This window comes from Pipistrellus hanaki (genome assembly GCF_964339955.1).
Source record: "Pipistrellus hanaki genome assembly, chromosome: 9".
Classification (NCBI taxonomy): domain Eukaryota; kingdom Metazoa; phylum Chordata; class Mammalia; order Chiroptera; family Vespertilionidae; genus Pipistrellus; species Pipistrellus hanaki.
The window spans coordinates 17,569,757-17,596,638 of NC_140511.1; the positions used below are offsets into that span (position 1 = coordinate 17,569,757).

The 26,882-nt window shown below is 41.5% G+C and overlaps 2 protein-coding genes across 3 annotated transcripts in view; both read right to left on the bottom strand.

The window, feature by feature from the left end:
* Positions 1-4,437, bottom strand: part of CWF19L2 (CWF19 like cell cycle control factor 2) — a 65,030-nt gene extending 60,593 nt beyond the window's left edge. Inside the window, exons 1-3 of the mRNA XM_084895145.1 lie at positions 4,295-4,437; positions 2,666-2,776; positions 1,585-1,707 (exon numbers count right to left, since the gene is read on the bottom strand). Of these exons, the coding sequence (XP_084751271.1) occupies positions 1,585-1,707; positions 2,666-2,776; positions 4,295-4,387 (327 nt within the window). The 5' untranslated portion in view covers positions 4,388-4,437. The remainder of the gene's footprint in view (positions 1-1,584; positions 1,708-2,665; positions 2,777-4,294) is intronic.
* A 14,207-nt stretch (positions 4,438-18,644) lies between these two features.
* Positions 18,645-26,882, bottom strand: part of ALKBH8 (alkB homolog 8, tRNA methyltransferase) — a 49,206-nt gene continuing 40,968 nt past the window's right edge. The window contains exons 10-11 of one of the 2 annotated variants that reach the window (XM_084895152.1): positions 21,959-22,108; positions 18,645-20,039 (exon numbers count right to left, since the gene is read on the bottom strand). In XM_084895152.1, the coding sequence (XP_084751278.1) occupies positions 19,485-20,039; positions 21,959-22,108 (705 nt within the window). In that variant the 3' untranslated portion in view covers positions 18,645-19,484. The remainder of the gene's footprint in view (positions 20,040-21,958; positions 22,109-26,882) is intronic. The other variant, XM_084895151.1, reaches the window with a different exon arrangement.

The following is a 26,882-nucleotide window of genomic DNA, read 5'->3' on the forward strand; positions in this document are numbered from 1 at the left end:
ACTCCACCAAAAACCTGTTAGATTTAATAAATTAATTTGGCAACGTTAACAGGATACAAAATTAACACCCAGAAATCAATGGCATTTTTATATACCAACTAGATGCCCGGTACACGAATTTCATGCATGGGAGGGGGTCCCTCAGCCCAAACTGCACCCTCTCCAATCCAGTACCCCTTGGAGGATGTTCAACTGCCTCTCAAAATCCAGGACCACTGGCTCCTAATCACTCACCTGCCTGCCTGCCTAGTCACCCCTAACCCCTCAGCCTGCCTTCCTCATTGCCCCTAACCACCTCTGCCTGCCTGCCTGATCACTCCTCACTGCTCCCCTACTGAATTGATAGTCCCTAACTGCCTCTGCTTCGCCCCACACCCGGGACCCAGGATTCCCTCCGGCTAGTCCCAAGCCCCCAGGACCTGAACTTCCCTACCTCTGGCCTGCCACAGGCACCCAGGACCTAGGCCAGCTTCACCCAGGCCAGCCACAACTGCAAATGACCAGGACCACAGGGTGACCAACTTGTCCCTCTCCTTGGCCACAGCCACAGGAGCTGCTGGTGCTTGGGACCACAGGGTTGGCGCTTGTCCCTCTCCTGGGCCACAGGTGCAGGCGCAGCCACTGGTGCCCGGGACCACAGGGCGGGTGGCTTGTTCCTCTCCCAGTCCGCAGCCTGGCTGGTTCCCATTCCTAACTCACAAGCTCATTTGTGCCTGGCTGGTCCCCATTCCTCTCTCCCCAGTGTTGAGAGTCCGAGCTGTTATGGCATGAGGGCATGATGATCATTTGCATATTAGCTCTTTATTATATAGGAAGATATACTGGCTACTTGATAAAACTATTCAGTTGTATTGCTCACTATGCAATGTATCATTCTCATGTAAGTGAGGCTTGGTCGCACCCATCTTCCCTCCCCTGTAGGCCCGGTCGCACCCAACTTCCCCCACCTGCAGGCCTGATCTCGCCAACTGCCCTTCCCTGCTGACCTGATCTTGCCCCCAGCTGCCCTCGCTTGCCAGCCATCTTGTGGCAACCATCTTATAGTGGCCATCTTGTGACGATGTGAGGGCAGACATCTTCTGGTGGCCATCTTGTGATGAAGTCGCATGACACCCTCGTGCGATGCCACCTCGGCTTTTATTATATAGGATATTCTACTTTAAAGACTTAAATATTAATTTCTATGAAAAAACAAATAGGGATAACAGGCTCCCAAAGCCTCAGAATTCCTTTCCTTTACTTGTAACAGCACTCATCTGCTTCTCCTAATTTTCCAACCGCTTCTACTTAGTGTCCGTTCTTGGTCCTTTCTTCTTCAGTGCTGGTGTTCTTCTTTCTTTTCAGTTTCCCTAGGCAATTCCTTTATTCTAATGGCTTCAATAAGCAATGACTCCCAAATCTCATCTCCATCTTCTTACCTTTCTAGCTCCTGACTATTCCCAAGTAGATGTTTCTCAGGCATTTTCATATCCTAACTAGTAGTATTTTTTTTGAGATCTCATATAGTTGAAGTTTTCATAAAACTTATTTTCTTAAAGAAAGTTTTCTCAAATAGAGGCTTGATTAGTTTTAGCGTATACTTACTGATGAACTATCAGATGACTCATTGTTCTTCTCATGCTTCTGTTCCTTGCTCTTTTTTTTCTTCTCTTTCTTTACTTTTTTTGAATGCTTGTCTTTTTTCTTCTTTTTCTTCACAGAGTGTTCCTTTAAATAATCAATTCGAAAAAGTAAATAGGGAATTGCATTTTACCTTACCTTAAAAGGAAATATTTTAAGGGGGGGGGGAGGGGAATCTGTTCTAAAATACTTTAAATTTTTCAGAAAATGAGACAAGAAACATAACAAAAATATTCAAAGAAACCTTAACAAACTTCTATAACATATGCAGTACTAATAAATCATAGAGCTGAGATATCTTATCAAAAATAAGTAAAGTTTTGCCGAAACCGGTTTGGCTCAGTGGTAGAGTGTCGGTCTGAGGACTGAAAGGTCCCAGGTTCCATTCCGGTCAAGGGCATGTACATTGGTTGCGGGCACATCCCCGGTAGGGGGTGTGCAGGAGGCAACTGGTCGATGTTTCTCATCGACGTTTCTGGCTCTCTATCTCTCTCCCTTCCTCTCTGTAAAAAATCAATAAAATATATTTTAAAAAAATAAGTAAAGTTTTAATTTATTTGCAGATTCATTTTACAGATATAATCAAATAAAAATATATATGCAAACATATCTATGTATGTATGCATAATGTATGCATATATCCTTCTATGGCCCCAAAGAACTTATAGATTATTAGGTCATTTAAAATATAACAAGATAGCATAAATTAAAATTATGTAAAAAGAAAAGTATTAAGACAAAAAAAATACACACACGATATTAAGTTTAAAATGCATCAAATTGCTAAAAGTGGGTCAGAAATTTGAAGCTAAGCTTTCTATCAGCCAATTCAAATAACACAGTATGTCCAATGTCATAATGTCCAAAATATTAAAATATATTATTTCTTCCAAAGATAAAACTATTCTGTAAAGCCTACTCTGTGATATTCGTTCTGTAACTTTTGAAATAGTCTATAGAGCTGCTCTTCCAATATTAATTTGAGTAAATGCAAAAAGAGTCAGACATGTAACAGGTTTACTCAAGTAAACCTGTTAGCATTCACCTGTGAGAAGTGTTCAATCCGCTCATTCACATCAGGCAGCATCCATGTGTCCTCACCCCGAAGTCGTTTAAGTTCTTTACGCCTTTCTTCCTTCTCAAAATCGGCTTTAGCCTAAAATAATGGGGGAGGGGAGGAAATTAACAGAATCAACTGCTTTTCATAAAAAAAAAAAAAAATCTTCTCTCATTTTCATACACGTTCTCATGAATCAACTGTCCCTTGCCAGAAATTTGCTTCTATCAAAGTGTAGGAAACATTTTAGTAAAAAAACAAACAAAAAAAACCTCCCCTTCCACACTACCAATCAAATTACGAATTTCTAGTGAATTGAGCTACCAATCAAAGACAGAATCCTGGGACCTAGTCTAGACCCTCCCTTTCCTTAAGCTCCCAACCTAAAGTCTGGCTTGAATCTCTTTCCCCTTCACCATCCAAGTGCTACTGCCTGAGACTTCTGTCAGTGATGAGTGACTGACCTCCCAACTTCTATCTGCAATGCCCATAACCCTCTACCCACAACCCCAAAATACTTCAGAAAGGATCATCTTTCTAAAAGCAAATGATCAGATTGCTAATTTTTATTCATCCTTCAACAACAGTCCAATAAAGTAAGTTCTTCCTCGGAGGTTGTTCCTGCCCCTTGATTCTCTCCCCAAATTCCAAAGCGGGGCCTGTCCTTCTCAACCTGTATGTATCTCTCTATTATAAAATTTATCAGAGCTTACAAACAATACTCCTTCCAAAAACTGCCTGAAATACCAGAGACAAGGGTAAGAATAGTTTATTATTCATATATGTCACATATGCTGTAACCAAAGGACACTGACCTTTCACTTGTCCAAGATTAACCATCCTCTCTTCCCACCCTTTCTAATCTGCCTGTCCTTATGCCTTCTCCTTCTGTTTCCTCTACCTGCTCCTTCTCATCAGCACTTAAAGCCGCTTAAAATCTTCTATCTCCAACCAAATAAAAATAAAAACCCTCCCTTGTACTCTATGATGTTCTCCCCTTCATTGCCACATTTCTTACCTCTTTTCAGATAATTCAATACAATTTACTTCCTCCATTCTCTCCATCTTAATGAGAAATATAGTGTTCCTCCACCTTTTTCCCAGGAGCTAAATTTTCAGGGTCTCTGCTGTCAGCCCTCGTTTGGATCAGTAAGGGTATACAATAAGCCAGGAATTGATACCAATAGTAAGACAGCATGAAACGGTCAAACACAATGTACTCCAATGCGTCTTATACGTGTTCCTGAAAACTGAAATTTTCATTTCACAGCAGGAGCGAGGGCTGGGGCTGTGGAATACGCCGGGGAGACTCGCCTCCAGCAGCGGAGGACCGGAAAGTGGTGGGTACCAGAAATGTCAAGGGAGAGCCATGTAAAAGGTAAGGAAACCCAAGAGGACAGAAACAGGGCTTCCTGGAAAGAAAATGAGCAACGGGAGCCAGCAGATGAGAGATGCCCAAAAGCTGGCGCGCATCCCACTGGGAGAACCCCTTTCAGTCCAAATAGATGACACTGAGGCGGGGAGAGGGTTCGAGTGGGAGGAGGGCCAGGCCTCAGCTCCCAGAGACCGCCACTCCCTCAACGCTAAATGGTCCTAAAAGCCCAAAAACCGAAGTACCTGGCGCAACACCTCGGCCCTGGCGATCCGGGTCTGCTCCTTACGCTCTTCGATACTCCTCGCACTTTCAAATCGACCTCCGGCAGCCGCCATAGTTGTTGACGTCGTAAAGTCAGGAAGCTGTCGAAAAGGCTCGTTTTACGGCTGTCGTAATTTGATAAACAAACAGGACTTCCCTACCTGGGAAGGAACGGGCGTGCTCCCCCGAGGGAGCATGCGCGGGTGTGAGTGGCGCCGGCGCTTCCGCTTCCGGCGGTAACTCCCGCACGGGGTTTCTAGGGGACGGGAAGACTGCAGCGAGGAACTGCCCTCCTTCGCTTATTGGGGTCCCCCTGGCCAGGGTTAATGTCACTGATCACGGACGATAACAACAGCATGCTGGCCTAGTTCCTCTTAAGATCACTGGAGTAAGGTAGAAACTCGCAGAGGTTAAGTCCGTTCATGTCCACAAAAGCGTCCTTCTCGCCGAAGGATTTCCCTGGCCTGAGGGAGCCTGGCCTGAAAGGTAGCTGGCCCGGCACAATTTGAAGATACGGCATTTTGCTTTGGTGGTTTATCTCCCCCTCCCCAATCACCCCTCACACCCCCACACTCCCCACCTCCCACCCCACCCCCCTACTAGCCACTCCCCTCCCCCCCTACCCCGTATATGAAAAAGACATGTGAACTTTGCATTGCATTCCATAATTTATCGCTGCTTATTTAAACTAAGCCGTTATAAATTTTATACTTTTTCTTCCTCTGACCTCATATCATTTGCTCACACTTATTTATCCAGCATTTGTCATTACAGTGGGCATTACCTATTTAGTATTTGTGGTTTTATGTTCCAGTCTCCCAAACTTTTAAGTTGCATTAAGAAGACATTCTGAAATATTGATCAAGGGCTTTGAGATATTTATCATAAAGGTAAAGGAAGCTGGAGAATAATTATAAAGTAGATACCTGAAAGATATTACAAATATAAAGATAATCCAGATTAGGTAAATAGACTTTTTTTCCCCTAGGTTTTGTAAAATTGAATTTGTGTTTACAAAGAAAAATACAAAAAAAAAAAAAAAACTTTCTCAGGAGTTTATACTTCACTAATTTATGGCAATCTTAACCTTGAACATGTAATCTTCATTTGCTTGATACATAAAATAGAACGTACTTGTATCTTTGTTATAGAAAAGTGAGTTTTAATTTATTGATTGATCTTGGAATATTTAAACCACTAACTAGCTACACTGACTGATTTTTATCATAATTCAAATGATATTAAAAAATCTTTTTCAGGTTTTGGGGGGTTTCAGAAAAATGTCTGTTCCCTCTTGTATCAATTATTATGAGGCCAATAAAAATAAATGGCAATTATAGCACAACATACAAAAGTATATGACAAAAACTTTTAAATCCTACTCAAGACAATGTGACAGTCGGCCTAGCCGGCCCAAGTGATAAGGACTCTGGAGACAGACCTGACCAGAGTAGAAAATTTTAAAAGATAAAGTCAGTTGAAACTCAGTGCCTGGAATTGCTCTACAGTGAAACATGCAAACCTCCCTCTAGATCTAGCTAGGAGATTGGCGTCAGCAAAACCGCAACATCCTGTACTCCTGTTTGGAGTCAGAACAGACATTCTGCTTGAGGCAGAACAGGCCAGATTGTGCAAACCGCCTAAGGAACAGCTAAGGACGGCCAGTTCTTTGTCCTGAGGGGCCAATCAGGGAGTGACAGACCAACAGTGGGATGGGATGGGGAAAGAGGTATAAGAGGAGGGACTGCCCCTCCATCGGGGCTCTTACCTGGGTGTTTGCCGGCTGCTGTGTCAGCCAGGGTTTGAGCCCGGATTCGAATCTGTAATAAACTCTTGCATGCTTAATCAAATTGGCTCCGGTGGTTCATCTCTTGGGGACTCGCTCCGTAACAGGCAAAAAGACTAGAACAAATGAAGACATATACCATGTGCTTGGAGAAAGCTTAACATCATAAAAAATCAATTGCTCATAAATTAACCCTTTGCACTCCGAACCATTCTGGACATTGGCTACCAGCTACTTGACGCTACTTTGCGGCGGACACGTGCGTTGAATTAACTCAATTCCCCGTAATCACTAATAAACTGCAATGTCCCCCCTGAGAGGGGACAGCGGAGTGCAAAGGGTTAATTTCTAAATATAATGCAATACCAGTAAAAATATCAACAAAAATCGTTGGGGTCAGGGAGTGGAACTAGACAGGTTGACAAAAATGGGGGAACAGCAAGTTGTTTTGACTAGTTTGCGTGTGGCCACACCTGATAGAAATCCATGGTTTAATTAAAGGAGGGGCATTGTAATAAGGAGCCTGCAGGTAGCTGGTTCAGGTTTGTTGCAGTTGCTGAAGGAATCGGATTGTTTCTTCTTTTCTTCTTTGTAGCATTCATCTGTGACTTAAGTCTTCATAGTCAAGGGAATGCACTGTGTGTTTCCACATTTATTCGTAGCATCTATAAAAAAATCCAACCAAAAAAAAAAAAATCCAACCAAAACATGGGCAGAGGACCTAAATAGACACTTATTGAAAGAGGACATAGAGAAGGCCAAGAGACATATGAAAACATGCTCAAAGTCACTAATGATCCGAGAGATGCAAATCAAAATGACAATAAGGTACCATCTCACACCTGTCAGAATGGCTATCATCAACAAATCAACAAGCAATGAAGTACTGGTGAGGATGTGGAGAAAAAGGAACCCTCGTGCACTCCTGGTGGGAATACAGACTGGTGCAGCCACTGTTCACTCATGTTCCAATGGTCAGCTGCCTTATGCATGCCCCACTCTGGGGATCGAGCCTGAAACAAGGATATGTGCCCAGACTGGGAACTGAACTGTGACTTTCTGGTTCATAGGTTGGCGCTCAGCCACTGAGCCAGGCCATCCAGGCCAGACATTATATTCTTTATGATCTGACACAATAGGAAGTACATAGTATCGCTGACATGGCATTTTTGCCAAAAACAAAAGACAAAAATAAAACACAATAAATTCAATCCAATGTCTAGATCTAACTAGTTTATCAGAAACATGGAATCTAGAGATCCATCTAGGTTAAGTAGCATCATAAGAAAGGGATTGATTGAATCCAGAATTACACTAGACAAATAATACATCCTGGAAATCATAGCAAGATGCATACCTCTTTCATAGGATACAAGAATATATTCATTCATGTATGGACTGTTTTCCTCACCGAGAATAAATCCTAGTGGAGCAGGTATTTTAGTCTGCTTTTGCTTCAGTGCCTAAAACAGTATCTATCATAAATACATTTTTGTTGAAGGAATTTCAAAGCATGTGGTGGCTCTGATAGATAATCCCTGGGGTGATTAGAACTGCAGATAGTGGAGCAGAGTGAGGGAAGCTCCTAGGTCAGCATTAAGGTTTCTGAAAGGGCTTCTCATTCCCAGTCATCCTAAGCTGAATCTTGGAACAAACACCTCTAAGAGTTAGCAGGGCAAGAGATGGGATGGGGAGGGGAACCTCTGGAAAGAGAGCACAGTGTGACTAACTGTGCAGAGGCATAAGAAAACATGGCACAACCAGTGGGAGGTGGGGGAAGACGTGATCTGACTTCCCCTCCATCTAACAAGTTATCTAGGAGTGAATTAGACTGATCCCTTCTTCTGGTGTAGCAACCTTGGAGGTTTGGCATATTTCACAGATCTAAAACAAATAACTACAAAAATTTATATGGAACCCAAAAGACCATGAATAGCTGCAGCAATTTTGAGAAAAAAGAACAAACTTGGAGGGATTACAATACCAGATATCAAGTTATACTACAAAGCCACTGTAATCAAAACATCCTGGTACTGACACAAAAACAGGCATATAGATCAATGGAAAAGAATAGAGAACCCAAAAATCGACCCAAGCCATTATGCTCAATTAATATTTGACAAAGGAGGCAAGAGCATACAATGGAGTCAAGACAATCTCTTTATTTTTTTTCTTATTTTTTATTAAGGTATTATATATGTACATACCTTACCAATCCCCACCCCACCCCACCCCCACTCCCATACATGCCCTCCCCTCCCCAGAGTTTTTTGTCCATTGGTTATGCTTATATGCGTGCATACAAGTCCTTCAGTTGATCTGAAATAAGCCAGTCAATGAAAGAAAAACACCACATGATCTCACTCATTTATGGATAATAAAGAACATTATAAACCGATTAAAAGACAAATACAGAGACAGTAAAAGAAAGAAACAGACTGTCAGATTACAGCGGGGAAGGTAGGGAGATATGGGGGAGATAAGAGATCAACCAAAAGACAATCTCTTTAATAAATGGTGTTGGGAAAATTGGACAGATACATGCAAAAAAAAAAAATGAAGCAAGACTACCAACTTCCTTCATATACAAGAATAAACTCAAAATGGATAAAAGACAAATGTAAGATGTTAAACCATAAAAATCCTGAAAGAGATCACAGGCAGCAAAATCTCAGACATTTCTCATAGCAATATGTTTACCAATACATCTCTTAGGGCAGTAGTAGGCAAACTGTGGCTCACGAGCTGTGATTTGCAGCTTGTGAGCTGAGGTTTGCTGTTCTGTTGACTAATGAGTTTGCTGACCACTGATAGACTCTCAATTTTAATAATTACAAGCTGTTGTTCTTTTTGGTTAAGCCCCTATTAGGGCAAGGGAAACTAAGGAGAAAATAAACAAATGGGATTATATCAAAATAAAAAGCTTCTGCACAGCAAAAGAAACCATCAAGAAAATGAAAAGGGAACCCAGTGTATGGGAGAACATATTTGGCAATGATACATATGATAAAAGGTTAATATCCTAAATGTATAGGAACTCATACAACTTAACAAAAGAAAAACAAACCATCTAATTAAAAAGGGGCAAAGGGCCGAAACCGGTTTGGCTCAGTGGTAGAGCGTTGGTCTGCGGACTGAAGGGTCCCAGGTTCGATTCCGGTCAAGGGCATGTACCTGAGTTGCGGGCACATCCCCAGTGGGGGGTGTGCAAGAGGCAGCTGGTCGATGTTTCTCTCTCATCGACGTTTCTATCTCTCTATATCTCTCCCTTCCTCTCTGTGAAAAATCAATAAAATATATTAAAAATAAATAAATAAATAAATAAAAAATAAAAAGGGGCAAAGGACCTAAATAGACACTTCTCCAAAAAGGACATACAGATGTCCAAGAGATATGAAAAAATCCTCAAAGTCACTGATCATAAAAAAAGATGCAAATTGAAATTACAATGAGGTATACCTGACCCACGTCAGAATGGCTATAATCAACAAATTAACAAGTGACAAGTGCTGGAAAGGATGTGGAGAAAAGGGAACCCTAGTATACTAATGCTGGGAATGCAAACAGGTGCAGCCACTGTAGAAAACAGTATGGAACAAAAATTAAAAATGGAACTGCCATTTGACCCAGTGGTCACATTTCTGGGAATATGTCCTAAGAAACCTGAAATACCAATCAGAAAGAATGTATTCACTCCTATGTTCATTGCAGCACAATTTACAATAGCTAAGATCTGGAAGCAGTCTAAGTGCCCACCAGTAGAAGAATAAATAAAGTTGTGGTACATTTACACCATGGAATCCTATATAGCAGTAAAAATGATAGATCTCTTGCCCTTTGAGACAGCATAGAGGCACTGGTGAGTGTCATGCTAAGTGAAATAAGCCAGTCAGAGAAAGACAAGTATCCCATGATCTCACTCATACGTGGAATCTAATGATCAAATTTAAACTGATGAACAAAATAGATCCAGAGACTTAGAAGTATGGAACAGACTGATGATTCTCAGAGGAAAGGTGTGGGTGGGAAAAGATCAGCCAAAGACCTTGGTATGTATATATGCATAACCCATGGAAACAGACAAAAGGGTGGTGAAGGCCTGGGGCTGGCTAGGAGGAGTCCATGGAGGGGTGGGGGGCGGTGGTAACATATGTAATACTTTCAATAGTAGATTTTTTTTTTTAAATACTCTCAGGTGAGGCTAAATAAATAAATAAATAAGAGAATATTGGAAGCACTTTGTGTACAAAGGAATTAGGTGACCACTGTTTCATGGAGCATCTGGTGGTTCAGGTTGAATCTAGCCCAGTGGATGCTCTCCATTCACATCCCCACTCTATGCAATCTATCTGCATGACTAGTCCTCTCCTGTTTCCAGTTTTCCCTCCATTGGGGTACAACTGAGGCTGGATTGTAAGGCTGAAACCTGGTCCTGAGCCCCAGCTCAGTTGGAATCTCCCCTACCTGGCAGCTTCCTTCCTGGGGTGAGGCCCTGCTTTTGTTATCTCTCACACTATTTTGAAAGGATCTCCCAAACTATGTGATTCTGATTCCCTACCAGATTACTACAAAACCCATGTTGCCCTTGGCCTGAATCCCTTGGATAGTAACACCTGCCCTAACCAGAGCAGACTTGGTTATACTTCCTTGATCTCCATAACAGTACTGTTTCTTCACAGAGGTAGCCACATCCTCTGCCCCTGTTAGTTTCTCCCAGCTCTTGCTAGCATTTGGCTTGCACTCCCCATTCAGTAGAAACACTAATATATTGTGTGCTAAAGGGTCAAGATAATTGATCTGCCTGGCCAGAATGGCTCAGTTGGTTGAGCGTTATCCCCTGCCAGTTCGATTCCAGGTCAGGGTACATACCTGGGTTGTGGGTTCAATCCCTAGTTGGGGAATGTACGGAAGGCAACTGATCGGTGTTTTTCTCTCACATCTTTGTTTCTCTCTTTTTCTACCTCTGTTCCATTCTCTGAGCATGTCCTTGGATGAGTATTAAAATAAAATGAATATATTAAAAAATTTTAAAAACAAAAAGGTAATCATTTGTCCCATCTCATTAGGTTTGAAATGCCACTTTTTTGCCAGTTGAGGCTTTCACTGGTTCGGGAGCTGGGATGGCTAGTTTTTAGTCTCTAAGCAAGGAAAGTCGGGAATAACAAACTATGAATTCCTGTTTTCACATGCAGAAAGTTCACTGAGTTTTAAGTAGCAATCAGCTCTTGCCGAAACCGGTTTGGCTCAGTGGTAGAGCGTCGGTCTGCGGACTGAAAGGTCCCAGGTTCGATTCGGGTCAAGGGCATGTACCTTGGTTGCGGGCACATCCTCGGTAGGGGGTGTGCAAGAGGCAGTTGGTTGGTGTTTCTCTCTCATCGACATTTCTAGCTCTCTCTCTCTCTCCCTTCCTCTCTGTAAAAAATCAATAAAAAATATATTTAAAAAAAAAATAAGTAGCAATCAACTCTTAATTATCCATAGTAGTGGAGGGGAGTGATGACATATTTTTATGCAGCATTGTACTAAGTCACATATGCTTCAGAGCACAATTATTTTCACAGCAGATTGACTTTGCTCGTTATGCTGTGCCTGTAATTTTATTAAAATAAGTCTGCTTTCCCTGAGCACTGTTTCTTATAATCATATGATGAGACATAAAAAAAGACTGTTTGGTGGCAGGAGCCAGTCAGTCTGGGCTTAGATATTTTGACTAGCTGCTTACTATAGAAAAATCCCATGCATCTGTCAAAGAGCCAGTCATTGTGAGCTTAGACATCAGATACAAGATCTTGGTGGGATTAGGATGGAAGTGGGATATAATTTGGAGTGAGGCATTACAAATGCAGGTAGTTATGGTAACCAAATAGGAGAACAACCTATACAGAAAGGAAAAAATTCAAGAATTCATTTATTCATTTACAACATGATGCAATGTTCACATGTTTAGGAGCCATGGTTGTGTATTTCATAGTAAAAATAATGTTATATTAAAATAGTAAAGCTTTAAGAGAGGATGTAGAGTGAGGATAAATACAGGAGAGGGAGAAGAAAAACTCACATTTACTGAGTGTGCTGTTCATGCCAAGAACTGTTTTAGGCAACTTACATGCCATAGCTCTTTCAGTCCTGGCAACAACCCTATAAAAAAGGTACTATTGTTACTCTCATTTTATAGATGGGCAATACAGAGAGGTTAAGTTATATAAGAGCCCCAGGCAATCTGATTTCAACAATATCATTACACATGTTTTCTTTTCTACTGCCTTTCACAATAGAAAATAGTGATGTTACGTGAACTTTAATATAACATCAAAGAAAAAATATTGAAATGTTTAAGCCCTGTTAATCTTAGATAAAGATGATTTGGGGAATTAAATGGATAGTAGCGGTAGATAGTGGAAAACATAATTATATTTCTACATCTACATCCACTTTAGTACAATCTTGATTACTTGCAATGACAGGGCAATACATGTTATGTTTTTAAAAGTGTCCCTTCTCGGGGCTGAGGTGAACGACCTCTGAGCAAAAATCAGATGCTAGAAAGTGAACAGTCTTTGGGAGCCTAGAAATGGAAAAAGCTAAGAACAAGCACTGGCCACATTCTCGAAGAGGAAAGCACTGAGAAGACTTGGACAAGCCCATCACCAGAGAGATGTGATCTGTTGTTTTGTCAGTTCTTATCACAGAGTAAAAAAATATAGACCTCAAAACTCCTCAATATCTGTGCTAGGATTCCCAGGCTGCCACATGGCACAAATCCAGGGGACACCATTTGCATTTTATTCTATGGATTCTACAGAACCCTTTGAGGACTAATGCTACCTCCTCAGAGCCTTAGTACTAACAAAGGAGTGCCTGGAACTACAAGCAAGAACAAGTAACAAGTGTTATTTGTTAAAGTTTAGTCTCTGAAAAGAAATGTCTTCCATTATACAGGAACCAAAGGGACTAGATCACTGTCTTACGACCTTGGGTACTGAGCTCCTGACCAACTCTGGCCTCCCTAACACAATTCAGTTTTGGGACCTGCAAACCTGAAGCCAAGCCCTAACTGGTTTGGTTCAGTGGATGGAGCGTCAGCCTGTGGACTGGAAGGTCCCGGGTTCAATTCCGGTCAAGGGCATGTAACTTGGTTGCGGGCACATCCCCAGTGGGCGGTGTGCAGGAGGCAGCTGATCAATGTTTCTCTCTCATTGATGTTTCTAACTATCTTTCCCCCATCCTTTCTATAAAAAAATCAATAAAACATATTTTTTTAAAAACCTGAAGCCAAAGCCTAGGCAATGGTCATCACCAGTATACCTTCCACCTTAAGTAGGAGACCCTGAGTGGCCACAAGTCCCCTTATTGTCCTGAAGCTGCAATAACTGTTAAAATTCTCTATATTAGGTTATATTAGTTGAGTGGCATTTATCAGGTGCTAAATATCTCACAAGGTAAACATGTTTGTAATATAAATGGGCAACTCTCTAAAGCTGTCAATGGTGCCATCGGGAGCCATATGCTGGGAGAGTTAGGCTGCAGTGGTTTGAGTGCCACCACTTCTCTGTGGCTTCTGCTTATTTCCCCCAATTTTTCCTCATGATTTATCATCTTGAAGGAACTCCCAAAGGTCTACAGTCTTTTCCTTTCACCTAAGTTATTCTGGGACTATTTCCCACAGACCACAGAAGCCTGTACAATTTAGTGTCAGTATATGTCTAGAAAAATAGGTAGAATACATGCAAGGAGAACAATCATATCAGTAGAAAGCCCCATCCTATCTGCTAGTTTAGATCACATTTTCCCTTCAAAGTGCCTCAGCTCACGTGTAGTGGTTATGGGGCACATGCAGAGCTCATGCTCAGCTGAAATCCGATGGCATTCATGAAGAAGTGCCCCTGGAAAAGATAGCATTTACCAAACGAGGGAGCATGCGAAAAGTACATCATGGTATGGTGTAGAATATCTTCCTTCAAGATGATAAGTCATTCCTGGGACTGGGACTGCCTGCTTTATTGTACATTTTCACTTGAGGTTGAAATTTCCTATACCAGCACTGTCCAACAGAAGTTTTTGCAAAGATGTAAATGTTCCATATATGCACTCTCCACAATGGTAGCCAAAGCTACGTGTGGCTGCCAAGCACTTGCAGTGCAACTGGTCCAACTGAGAATCTGAATTTTAAATCTTCCTTTTTTATTTTTTTTTAATTTTATTTTTTTGTTTTTGTTTTGTTAATCCTTACCCAAGGATATTTTTCCATTGATTTTTAGAGAGAGTGGAAAGGAGGGGGAAAGAAAGGGAGAAACACCAATGTGAGAGAGACACATCATTGGTTGCCTTACCAGGGCAGGGAATCGAGCCACAACCGGTAAGTGCACTTGATTGCAATTAAACCCGGAACCCTTCAGTCCAAAAGACGGATGCTCTATCCACTGAGCCAAACTAGCTAGGGCTTATTTCATTCTAATGAATTGAAATGTTAGTAGCATGTGTGGTTAAGTAGCTACCATATTGGACAATGCTGCTGTGAAAGAAAAAGAACTACAAAAAATGATCTGTGGTAGAGAACCACTGGGAAGCTCCCTGCCTGCTTCCGCAGCACTCCCCATTGAAGAATAATGACAGTGTCACTCGGTGATCGGGACCGGGGGTGACAGCAGTTTGCAGTTTCTTTCTGTCATTCAGTGAACAGTAGGAGACCAGCAGCTGCCAAACACCTAGGTATGTTTATGACCCATGGATGCTGCTTCATAAAGAAAAGCTTGGCTTACACCAAACAGGTCTTCTAAATGTGATTACACTTACAGATTGGGTTTACCAACAGTTAGAAACCATAATACAAAATACTCAGATAAATTACTTTTTTAGCACATGTCAAACAAAGTTTTACTGAACCTATGAATGAGAGAACCAGCGGGGGACAAGGTCACTGCTTGCAGAAGCATGTGAACAACTGAGATTTAGTCTGTCCGGAAGGAAATGCTGCATTAAGATTGCTAAGTTAGATACAAAACTGGTTACTTTCCTATGGAGCAATAAAATTCATTTCTCTATCTGACCCGAGAAAGAAGAGATACAGGTGGAAATGAAGAAGGGAGGGTGGCACCTCAAACTGTGGAGTAACTAACACTGCATTTATCTTTCTAGGCACCTAAGATCTCTTTCAAATATCTGGTCTTCTTTCAGAGAATTTTCATAACCATTCCTTTCTTTTCCTTCCCATTGCTACCCAATCACTTTAGTTTCTTATCATTTCACTAGAGGCCTGATGCACAAAATTCATGCATGGGGATGGCCCTCAGGACAGCCTGCACCCTCTCCAATCAGGGACCCCTTGGACATCTCTCTCACAATCCGGGACTGCTGGCTCCTAACTACTCACCTGCCTGCCTACCTGATTGCCCCTAACTTCCCCCCCTCCCCTTTTCTGGCCTTGTCACCCCCAACTGCCTTCCCCACTGGCCTAGTCTCCCTCAACTGCCCCCCCCCCCCCTTGCTGGTCTGGTTGCCCCATGCAGCCTTCTGTTCAGTCATTTGGTCATCCCTCACTAACCCCCCTGCCGGCCTAGTAGCCCCATGCAGCCTGCTGTTCAGTCTTTACTGTTACTGTGATGACGTCCTGGACAATTTGCATGTTCCTCTATTATTAGTATAGATTGTCAAAGGCAGTTAAGCAAACAAGTTTTCTGAGCTGTTTAAGATTCAGGAATGCTTCTGAAATCACTTTTTATCTCTACTGTGATAAATTGTTCATTGAATACTACAAAGATAATGGATGGAACTCAGAATCATGAATACCCTGCCCTTTCAAGAAAAGCTTAGTAAGTTTTTATAATTAAAAAAATCAACTAATGTTCTTTTTTTTTAAAAAAAATATTTATTTTTATTTTATTTTTTTAAAATATATTTTATTGATTTTGTACAGAGAGTAAGGGAGAGAGATAGTTAGAAACATCGATGAGAGAGAGTCATCGATCAGCTGCCTCTTGCACACCCCCTACTGGGGATATGCCGCAACCAAGGTACATGCCCTTGACTGGAATCGAACCCGGGACCCTTCAGTCCCCAAGCCGACGCTCTATCCATTGAGCCAAACCGGTCTCGGCAAAAAAATCAACTAATGTTCTTAAAATTCACCTTTAATTTTAAAATTTATCATTGTTTTCTGACGTATAGTTATCTGAAGCATTTGAAACAATTAAAAGGTGCCAAACATTTTTAATCTGTTAGAAGGAAGGGACAGAGAAAGGGGGCGGGGGAGGATACCAGTAAGCTTCCAATTTCTGAGTACTAAAAAAATTATCTTCTTTTTAAGTTAGGTGGTTACAGATCAATAAAGAGAAAAATGTGACCCATGCATGGGAAGGAGCAAGTAATCTGGTATGAATGGTGCCCTGGGGTGTGAGGTGGGAGCAGAGAGATTTGAGAAGAGAGAACTGGCAGACAACAGTTTGAAAGAGTCACACTTCTATGAACAGGAGTTTGGATTTCATTGCTGAAAGTCACTGATGAAATTTAGTTAAGGAGACCAATTTGCAAGTTTCATGAAACTCATTTCGGTAGCAGTGCAGAAAATCAGAGGGAATGTGTGGGTGAGAAGAGATGAACTAAATAACTTGTATGCATGGATGCATAACCCTGAACACAGACACTAAGGTGGTGAAGGTCTGGGGCAGCGGGTGAGGGTGGGCTAGAAGGGGTCAATGGGGGTAGAAGGGGGATATATGTAATATTTTGAACAATAAAGATTTCAAAGAGAAAAAGGAAATCAGAGGTGAGGCTTAAGACAGGGGTTAAGAAATCAATGCGTGAGACGTTTAGAAGCAGTAATCAGCGGGACTTGACCTCAAATGCAGAAATGATTGTGCACTGCATGAAGCAGATCATTCACCGTGATAAATTCTGAGGCGCAGGCTGTATGTGGAATGGAATTCAGGCCAGGGGATAATTATAAGAGCTGGAGAAGCCGGGAAGATTTTTGAATATCTAGTTATGAAGTCGTGCCTTCTGTGAGTCCTTGAGAGGTTGCTGCTTGCTACATAAACCACAGTTTCTGTGTGAAAGAACTGAGCTTTTTACTCAAGCACAGATCAAGACTTCAAAATCTGGCTTGCTCCTGATTATTTAAAGAGCTAAGTAATTAAATATTTTGAGCTTCTCAAATAATACAGTATTTAGCTAATCTATGAAAAAGTAAAACGAGTTGGAAATGTATGTTGGTAGTTAATCCAGCTACAAGTCAGGTATACCAGGGGATGAGTTATTTGCCCAAGGAGTTAAACCACACCTAACCCAGTAGTGGCTGTGGGGAATCTGAGTGCAGTGAGGAAGACCATAGACGTTCTGCTCCAGGTTTTAAGAACGTGGAGCACTGGCTTAGATACGGAGACTTTGTGTTCGGCTTTGTGAACAGGAGTTAATTAATCTAGAAGCATCCCGAGGCTGCGGAAATATGACAAGCCGACTTTCCGGAGAACTAACGAGATGTCTAGTGCATATATGGGAGTGGGGTGGGGGTGGGGGCACTGGGGGAATATGGACACATAGGTAATACCTTAATCAATAAGAAAAAAAACTGAAAAAAAATAAAAGAGGATCCATGAAATTACTACCTGCAGTAGTGTAGCAACACTCCCCTTTTTGAAAGAATGATGAAACCATAGCTTTACAAATGAATGAAAAGCGGCCTACAGAGCAAATCCTATATAATAAGAGCCTAACATGCTAAGGACTACCAGAGGTGTTTACGGCACGTCTTCCTTTTTAAGCAGCACGAATGCTCTGGCACCGCCGTGCCCGTGGTTATGCATTCCTATGTACAGCGCTGAACTATGCATTAAAATATATTTTAAGCACTTAAATTATTTTCATTTTTACTACATAAAAATAATTTAAGTGCTTAAAATATATTTTAATGCATAGTTAAGTGATGTTTACACCAAATAAAAAACAGCTAATGTATCTTGAGTGCTTACCTAATAATTCAGTAGCTAACTAGTGGCTATCTAAGCACTAAACAGATGTTATTCAACAAATGTGTTACTATTTGAGGCCCAGTGCATGAAATTTGTGCACTTGGGGGAGAGGGGATCCCTCAGCCCGGCCTGCACCCTCTCGCAGTATGGGAGCCCTTGGGGGCTGACTGCTGCAGAGGAGGGAGAATCTCCCGCCACAGCCACTGAGCTCACCAGCTGTGAGCCCAGCTTCTGGCTGACCAGCACTCCCCCTATGGGAGGGCACTGCGACCAGGAGGTAGCTCCTGCATTGAGTGTCTGCCCTCTGGTGGTCAGTGCACATCATAGCCCTAGCTTGCAGGCTCCATCCCCAGTAAGGGGTCTGCAGGAGGCAGCCAATCAATGATTCTCTCTCATCATGGATGTCTCTCTCTCCCCTCTCCCTTCCTCTCTGAAATCAATAAAAACCCTATATAATAAAAGGCTAATGTTTTTTGTTGTCTGCCCACAGCTCCCCTTCCAGTACTTACAACAGTAACTGCTGCACGGTAGAGGCTCAGCAAGTATTTGTTGGGTGAAGCTCCTACAAATGCATGGGATCATCTGAGTGACTAACATTTACTGAGCACCTACTATGTGTCAAGCCCTATGCTAGTCAGGAGTGATAGCAGAGTAGTTATTGTCCATGACTGTATGGAGCTAAAAAAATCACAGATAAAATTTCAGATAACTTTCTACTAAACAGAAATTTTCTTTATTAAAGTGTATGATTTCTTCTATATAATTATACATAATTTAATTCATTTAGTAACACTTTATAACAAAAGTTTATCTTTAAAATTCTATACACTTATCCCAGCATCCCAAATACTTCACAAACTACAATTACTTTATTAAAAAAACCATCCCTGTTCCTCCCTATAGGAGAAGTCTACATTTTTATTTATTTATTTATTTATTTATTTATTTATTTATTTATTTATTTATTAAATTATTTTTGTACATATACCATTTATGGGTAAAACAAGGTCAGCAATAGCAGTAGACTAAATGTTTCCTAATTAATCTCTACTTTCAAATTTCTCTCAGGTGCACTTCTTTGGTACTTTACCGTAAGACTGCTGCCCTGGCTGGTTTGGCTCAGTGGAGAGAGCGTCAGCCTGCGGACCAAAGGGTCAAGGACCCGAACCTTGACTGCAGGCTCCTCCCCACCTGGGCCCTGGTCGGGGCATGTGCAGGAGGCAACCAACTGATATGTTTCTCTCACATCAATGTTTCTCTCTCTTTTCCTCTCTCTTCCAATCTCTCTAAAAATCAAAGGAAAAATATCCTCTGGTGAGGGTTAACAACAGCAACAGGAAAAAAAAGACTGCTAATTTAGACTACTTTGTAAGAAAAAAGCTGAGTGTTTCTTTCCTGACTATGATATGTTCATTCTGATAATCAGGCCTTTTGAAGAATCACACACCAGTTCCCCTGGTCATAGTAGCTTTGCAGAATGCTGACATTATTCAAAGTCTGGCAGGCAGCTTCCAATTCTCCCTCACAGAACACATGGTAGTAACGATGAAGCACAGGGCCTGTGTCATGGGTTCCTGTCAGACCAAATGGCTCCGTAGGTTTTTCCTTACTTGCATTTCCCTTAAGGTGCCAGGGAACCAGTAAGTCTTGAGAATGGAAAGAAGTCCTGTTAGTGTGAATAGGCAGCATGGAATTAGCAACTTCCCTCGAATGACATCTTCCTTTCTGAAAGTCATTAATGGAGGGAATGGAACATGCTGAATCTTGGTGGCCTCTGTCAGGCACTGGCTCCACAAACAGCTCCTGTGCTGATGGGTCACTGCTGATCTCTTGCCTTCCTTGATTAGATTTGTTTTCTCTGAGATACTTGGACTTCTTCTTCTGATACTCTTGTTCCATCGCCCACACATAAATGAGTGCCTTCCCACCAGGTCTCAAGAGTCGGGCAATTTCTTGAAGAGCTGCCATTCTGCGCTCCTAATAAAAAAAAGCATGTTGCTATTTATCAACCAGGAGACTGAGAGAAAACAAAAATTAACTGACTGTAGGACTGCTCTCAATTAAGATAAATGGCCCAGAAAACCTAACAAAATATCTTCTATAAAACAAAAAAGAGAAAAAAAAGAAGGGGAATTTTGTTCTGTTATTGAGTGGTTAAAAAATAGTGTTGAAGGAAAAGGAAATTTTTATTTCTGTTAATAAAATAGAGGCATAGAGTGTTTTCCATTTTGTTTTGTTTTGAATTCAGCTAAGGTTATAAAGTATACTAACTAAAATTGCTGGAGACTCCAGCACAGAGTGATCTATAGATTAGGGGAGAAATCACTGACACCCAAGAAAGGGGAATTTTTCCTATAAAAAATATAAAATTCGCTCTAACTGGTTTGGCTCAGTGGATGGTGTCGAACTATGGACTCAAAGGTCCTGGGTTCAATTCCAGTCAAGGACATGTACCTTGGTTGCGGGTACATTCCCAGTGGGGGTTGTGCAGGAGGCAGCTGATTGATGTTTCCCTCTTATTGATGTTTCTGACTCTCCCTCTCCCTTCCTCTCTGTAAAAAAATAAATAATATATTAAAAAATAAAAATGTGACTAATTAAAGGCATAAGAGTCATATTTCTACCAATTACGTACATATATATATATATATATATATATATATATATATATATTTGTTGGTTTCAGAGACGGAGAGGGAGAGAGAGAGAAACATCAGTGATGACAATCATTGATTGGCTGCCTCCTGCATGCCCTCTACTGGGGATCAAGCCTGCAACACGTGTGCCCTTGACCAAAATTGAACTTGGGACCCTTCAGTCTGCAGGCTGATGCTCTATCCACTGAGCCAAACCAGCTAGGGCAAGTACCTTATTTTTGAAAAAACAATAGGGAAACAAATAGAATGGGAAGGAAGTGAGATTCTGATGTCAGGGATGAGTGAGAGTTGAGAAAGAAAAATGGAAACAGAAATAGAGAGGAGGCTCAGAGGCTGAGGAGAGAGTCTACTCAAGAGGCACAGAGTTCTCTTAAAATCTTACAGCTAAACTTTAAAGATGAGCAGGCTGCTGTGGACCGAGGCCACTGGGGTCTGAAGGATCTTAGGATGGCTGGGCAAAAACTTGCTCTAAAGGACAATGACTGGGTAGCTTTTGGGGAAGTACATATCCCAAAAACGAAGGTCACTGCTAACTCCTTGAACTCCTGAAATGAGACCCTCACCTCCAGGTTGGCCACTCTACCTGAGAATCTACCTGCTAGCACTTGCTACAAGGCCAAGGTAGCGAAGGCTGGGTTGGTAGGTGACTTTGAAAAGCTTAATGCCCTGAAGGTTCCTATGCCAGAGCATATAGTACCGTGGTGGGTGATGAAGAAAGAGATGTGAAAAGTTGTGTTGAGTTTTGGTCTCTCTTGAAGGCCAGGATTGAGCAATATGGGAAAGAGCTGGAGAAGACGAAGAACATAATTCCATTTAATCAGATGACCACTGAGGATTTGAAAACTAGACAAGAAGAGGCATCCCTACTGGCCTCCCAAGCCAACTGAGGATTTACAAACTTGAGTGTAGGAGAAAGTACTGGCTCTCATATACAAACTCGGACATTAAGAATAATCAGATAGTGAAAAAAAATTAAAGATGAGTAAGTCTCAAGGTAGGAAAAAGGTAGAAACATGCAGCAATAACAACATCAACATACAGTTCATTAGGCTTCTGTTTAACTAAGTACAACTTCCATGTAACTCAACTCCCTTCCACATGCTCTCTTAACAAGTGGTGCAAAATATGACAAGAGAATGAAAGAAAAGAAAAGCCAATACGAGTTCCAACTAGTAAAATCCATGAACATTTCCTGCCACTTTAGTTACAAGTTCTGGGAGAGAGAAAGACAGTACTTACTGCTGTCGCAAAATGGTGAATAACAGCAATGGAGATGCAGGCATCACAGGACCCACTGCGGACTGGCACTGACAATGCATCACAGACAAAGGCCTGAAACTGCTTCTCTCGACAAATGTCCACAAGGTTTTGGCTATGATCACAGCCGATCTATAATAGAGAAAGTCACAACACCTTACTTAAATGGCATGAGAAATTAAGAGCAATGGATTTACTGCTTACCATAAAGTTATGAGACAGATTTCATATGGTGAAATGGTCTAAGACCATGATATTATCAATTTTTACAGCCAGTACAAAGTAAGAATATATAATTCACTGGACAGCATTTATTACCTTAACAAGTATCAAACAGAACTCAAATTAGTGAATGTAAACAAATGACTAGAATAAAAACGACAGCAGTGGGTATGTGAGGCCCTAATGGATACCTAAGTGATCACCATTCAGGATCTAGATCGCTATGTAATATCACACACATAAAAATGAAAACTATCCCATAAACATAGTCTTTTGAGGGAGCTAAAAATAAGAGGATCTAAAGTATCTGTCATTATTAATAAACTATACTCTGATGGTCCAGAATAAAAAATTAGCTGTTGTTTTTTTTTCCTGCTTTATACTTACTTGTGCAATCAGAAAATAAAATCTCCAAATAATAAAAAAAGTAATTTATTTCATTTTTTTAAATTATTGATTTTGTTCTGCTAAACACCTAATCAATATATAAAAACCCAGGGTCCATAACATCCAAAATAACCAAAGGCTTGACTGAACACCAGATGTCAGTCCTGCAGTCTGACCCAGCACTGACTGTTGAGGGGGCTGCAGATCAGGCCCAGAGAAGCAGGGTCTGATCCGCAGCCTCTGTGACAGCTGTTGATCAGCCATTGCCTCTCTCTTTCTTTCTGGAATTCACCAGCAGCCACACCTCTGTTTCTCTCTGGGCCTCCATGGGGGCTGCTGATCAGCCCCACCTCTCTGATCAGGCCTGGAGATAGGCCTGGAGACACTGACTGGCATACCCTGTTTTCCCGAAAATAAGACAGTGTCTTATATTAATTTTTGCTCCCAAAGATGCACTAGGTCTTATTTTCAGGGGATGTCTTATTTTTCCATGAAGAAGAATACGGTACACATTTATTGTTAAATGAAAATAAAGGAAATTTATTACCTGTATACGGTACGGTAGTACGGTAGTTGTCAACACAAACCAGACAAACTGTAAATCCTACAGTATCAAGAATTTACTCATTTATTCAATGACAATCATGTCATCATCTTCTGGAACATCATCATCAGAATCTAATTCCTGAATTTCCTGGTGAATTTCTTGTGACTCCATTTCTTTCAGAATCAGTGGACCAAATCTCTCATGTTTAACCTAGGGAGGGCCTTATTTTCGGGGGGATGCCTTATATTTCACTCAGAAGGAAACCTGAAAGTAGGTCTTATTTTCAGAGGATGTCTTATTTTCGGGGAAACACGGTAGAAACCGACCAATCAAATGGGTGCTACTATAAAGGGAGTAAGTGCCTTGAAAGTATAAAATCTTTGCTTATAAAATTTATCTCTGAAAATAAAGCCAAAAGTTAGTTAGATAGAAATGAAGAGTAACTGAAGAAGTCTAAAAAAGAAATGGTTCTTAGTCAGAATATAAAAATTTTGAATTAAAGGGAAGAGTAAGCTCAGGCATGGCTGAGATCAGATAAAAACAAATTCACCACATTTACTTCTTACAGAAATTGAAAGCAGTTCATAAAACTATTGCCATGAAAGCCCAACCTGGTATTTTAAAAATGCATTGTTAAAGAAATTATATATAAAGTAAGTTTGTAATTTTTTTCGATTCTGTGATTATCCTACATTTGAATATCAGAATGACTGTCTCAGGTCACATCCACTGAATATCAAATGCACATATTTTCACATTTGAAGATGGCTGTTCAAAATACTCAGGTATTATGGCTACATCCAAGTTGAAGGCTCAGCAGCTTAAAAAAGCAGGCTTCACGCCCTGGTTGATTTGGTTTTGTGGTCAGTGTCCACCCTCAGGTGGGTTCAATCCCTGGGCAAAGTCACATACCTCAGTTGCAGGTTTGATCCCCAATTGGGGCACATGTGGGAGGCAACCCATCAATGTGTCTCTCTTGCAGGAGGTAACCAATTGATCTCTTTCTCTCACTCACTCTCTCTCAGCCTTCTCCACCCCCTCTTCCCTCCCTTCCACTCTCTAAAAAATCAATGGGAAAAATATCCTCAGGTGAGGATTAAAAAACAAACAAACAGAGTGAGGAGAATCCAAGATGGTGGCATAGGTAACACCTAACTGCAGCCTCACACAACAATTTCAATAAAATACAACTAAAATATAAAATGGACATTACCCAGAACTACAGGAAAGTCGACTGACTGGAAATTCTACAACGAGAAGGAAAGAGAAAATCAGAAGGAAAATCAGAGGAGCTGTAAAAGCCTAAGGTACGGAGACACGCCGCGCGCTGAGAGGACGGAGCCGGAGAGGAGGGGTCGGCTGAGTGCCTGGCTGGCGTTCCTTAGCAGGAAGGAGATAAAAGCTCCGGACTGTGCTGAGCCCCAGTTCCGACAGCACTGAAGTCCAGTTCTGGGTGAGACCCTGGGGACCCAGGCTCATACAGAGGGAGCCTGGGCTGTTAGGTGGAATCTTAGGGGAGCGGCAAAAGGCAGAGCCCCCAGAGGCGTACGCATTGCGCGCAGAGGACGGACCATTGACTCTGCTGCTAGATTGCCTGGTGGGAAGGAGAAAAAAGCTCCAGACTGTGCTGAGCCCCAGTTCCAACTGCACTGAACCCTAGTTCTGAGTAAGACCGTGGGGACACAGGCTCAAACAGAGGGAGCCTGGGCTGTAAAGTGGAAACCCAGGGGAGCAGCGAAAGGAAGTCCTGGAGGCACGCACATTGCACGCAGAGAAGGGGCGGTTGACTGTGCCGCTGGATTGCCCTGGCGGGAGGGAGACAGGGGCTCCAGACTGCTCTGAACTCCACTTCCAACTCCACTGCCAACTGAACTGAACCCCAGTTGTGGGCTCATTGGGGGAAAGACTAGACTGTCTGGTAGCAGGCGAAACTCGAGGGCACCTTTCTCTCAGAGGTGCTTGTAGCGAGTACTGAAGGACACTGAAGAACACTGAGACTCAGGAGCTTCATAGGGCATGGCTGACGGAAGCTAAGGCTGTAGGCTCCACCCTGAAACTCCGCCCCATCCAAGCTGAACACAGAGACTTTTAAGGCTACCAACTCAGGGAAGCTGCGAAAATGCTGAGACAAGGAAACAGATCACAAATGAAAGAAATGGAGGACAAAAAGCGACTGGATATAGAGTTCAAAACCACGCTTATAAGGTTTTTCAAGAATTTCCTAGAAAAGGTCGATAAGACCTATAAGGATGTGAAAAGGGATCAACTAGAAATAATAAGGGATCAACAAGAAGTAATAAGGGGTCAACAAGAAATAAAGAATACATTGTCTGAAATAAAAAATATTATACAAAATCTTAAAAACAGAATGGAAGATCGCAAGAATCAAGTCAAAGATTTGGAACATAAAGAGCCAGAAGATACTCCTCCACAGAAGCAAGAAGACAAGAGAATCCAGAAAGTTGAAGATAATGCAAGAAACCTCTGGGACAACTTCAAGCGAACCAACATCAGAATTATGGGGGTCCCAGAAGATGAGAGAGAGCAAGGTATCGAAAACATACTGAAAGAAATAGTGACAGAAAACTTCCTCTATCTGATGAAAGAATTAGACCTACAAGTCCAGGAAGCACACAGAACCCCAAACAAAAGGAATTCAAAGAGGACCACACCAAGACAAATCATAATTAAAATTCCAAGAGCAAAAGACAAAGAGAGAATATTAAAAGCAGCAAAAGAGAAACAGGCAATTACCTATAAAGGAGCACCCATACGATTGTCAGCTGATTTCTCAACAGAAACCATGCAGACCAGAGGGGAATGGCAAGAAATATTCAAGGTGATAAATAGCAAGAACCTACAGCCAAAAATACTCTACCCAGCAAAGCTATCACTCAGAATCGAAGGCCAGATAGAGAGCTTCACTAATAAAAAAAAAGCTAAAGGAGTTCATCACCACGAAACCAGAATTATATGAATTATTGAAGGGGGTTCTTTTGGAAGAGAAAGAAAATAAAGATAAAAATCATGAACAACAAATACGTAACTATCAACAAGTGAATCTAAAAACCAAGGGAATTAAAAAACCTGATGAACAATATTAACTGGTGAATATAATAGAATCAGAGGGAGTGGACTGACGATTCTCGGGGAAAAGAGGAGTGGGGGTGTGGGAAGAGACTGAACATAAACTGTGCACCTATGGATGAGGACAATGGGGGATGGGGAGAGGGCAGAGGGTGGGGTAGGAACCTGGAGGATGGGAAAAAAATGAGGAACTTTTGTAATATGAACAATAAAGGTTTATTAAAAAACAAACAAAAAAAAAAAAAAAAAAACAAGCTTCCCTTTTGTCATAAGTAACTCAATTTCTGGTAAAATAAAAATGAGAATTACAAACAGACAAGCAGGCTCCAGGAACAATAGACAGGAAGGAATACATGCAGACAGGAGGGGATACATGACTAAGGTTGCAGGGCTAGACCCAAGATATGCACCCACATCTTGCCTGATGCCAGTTTTCTGTTTTCAGTAGCTGTAACTTCCTTTTCTATGGACCACTTTCCCCCCCCATTTTTTGCTGTGCTAGGAAGTAGGAAGTTCTCTCTGCACCAGAGCATTGTTGCAAATACTCATGTATACTCTTCTCTGTGAGGACTGGTTATAATTTTTCTGCATCCTAAAAAAAATCATTGTATAACGGGGAGAAGATGATAATATCCTTACAAATAAAGTGGAAAGAAAGCCAGA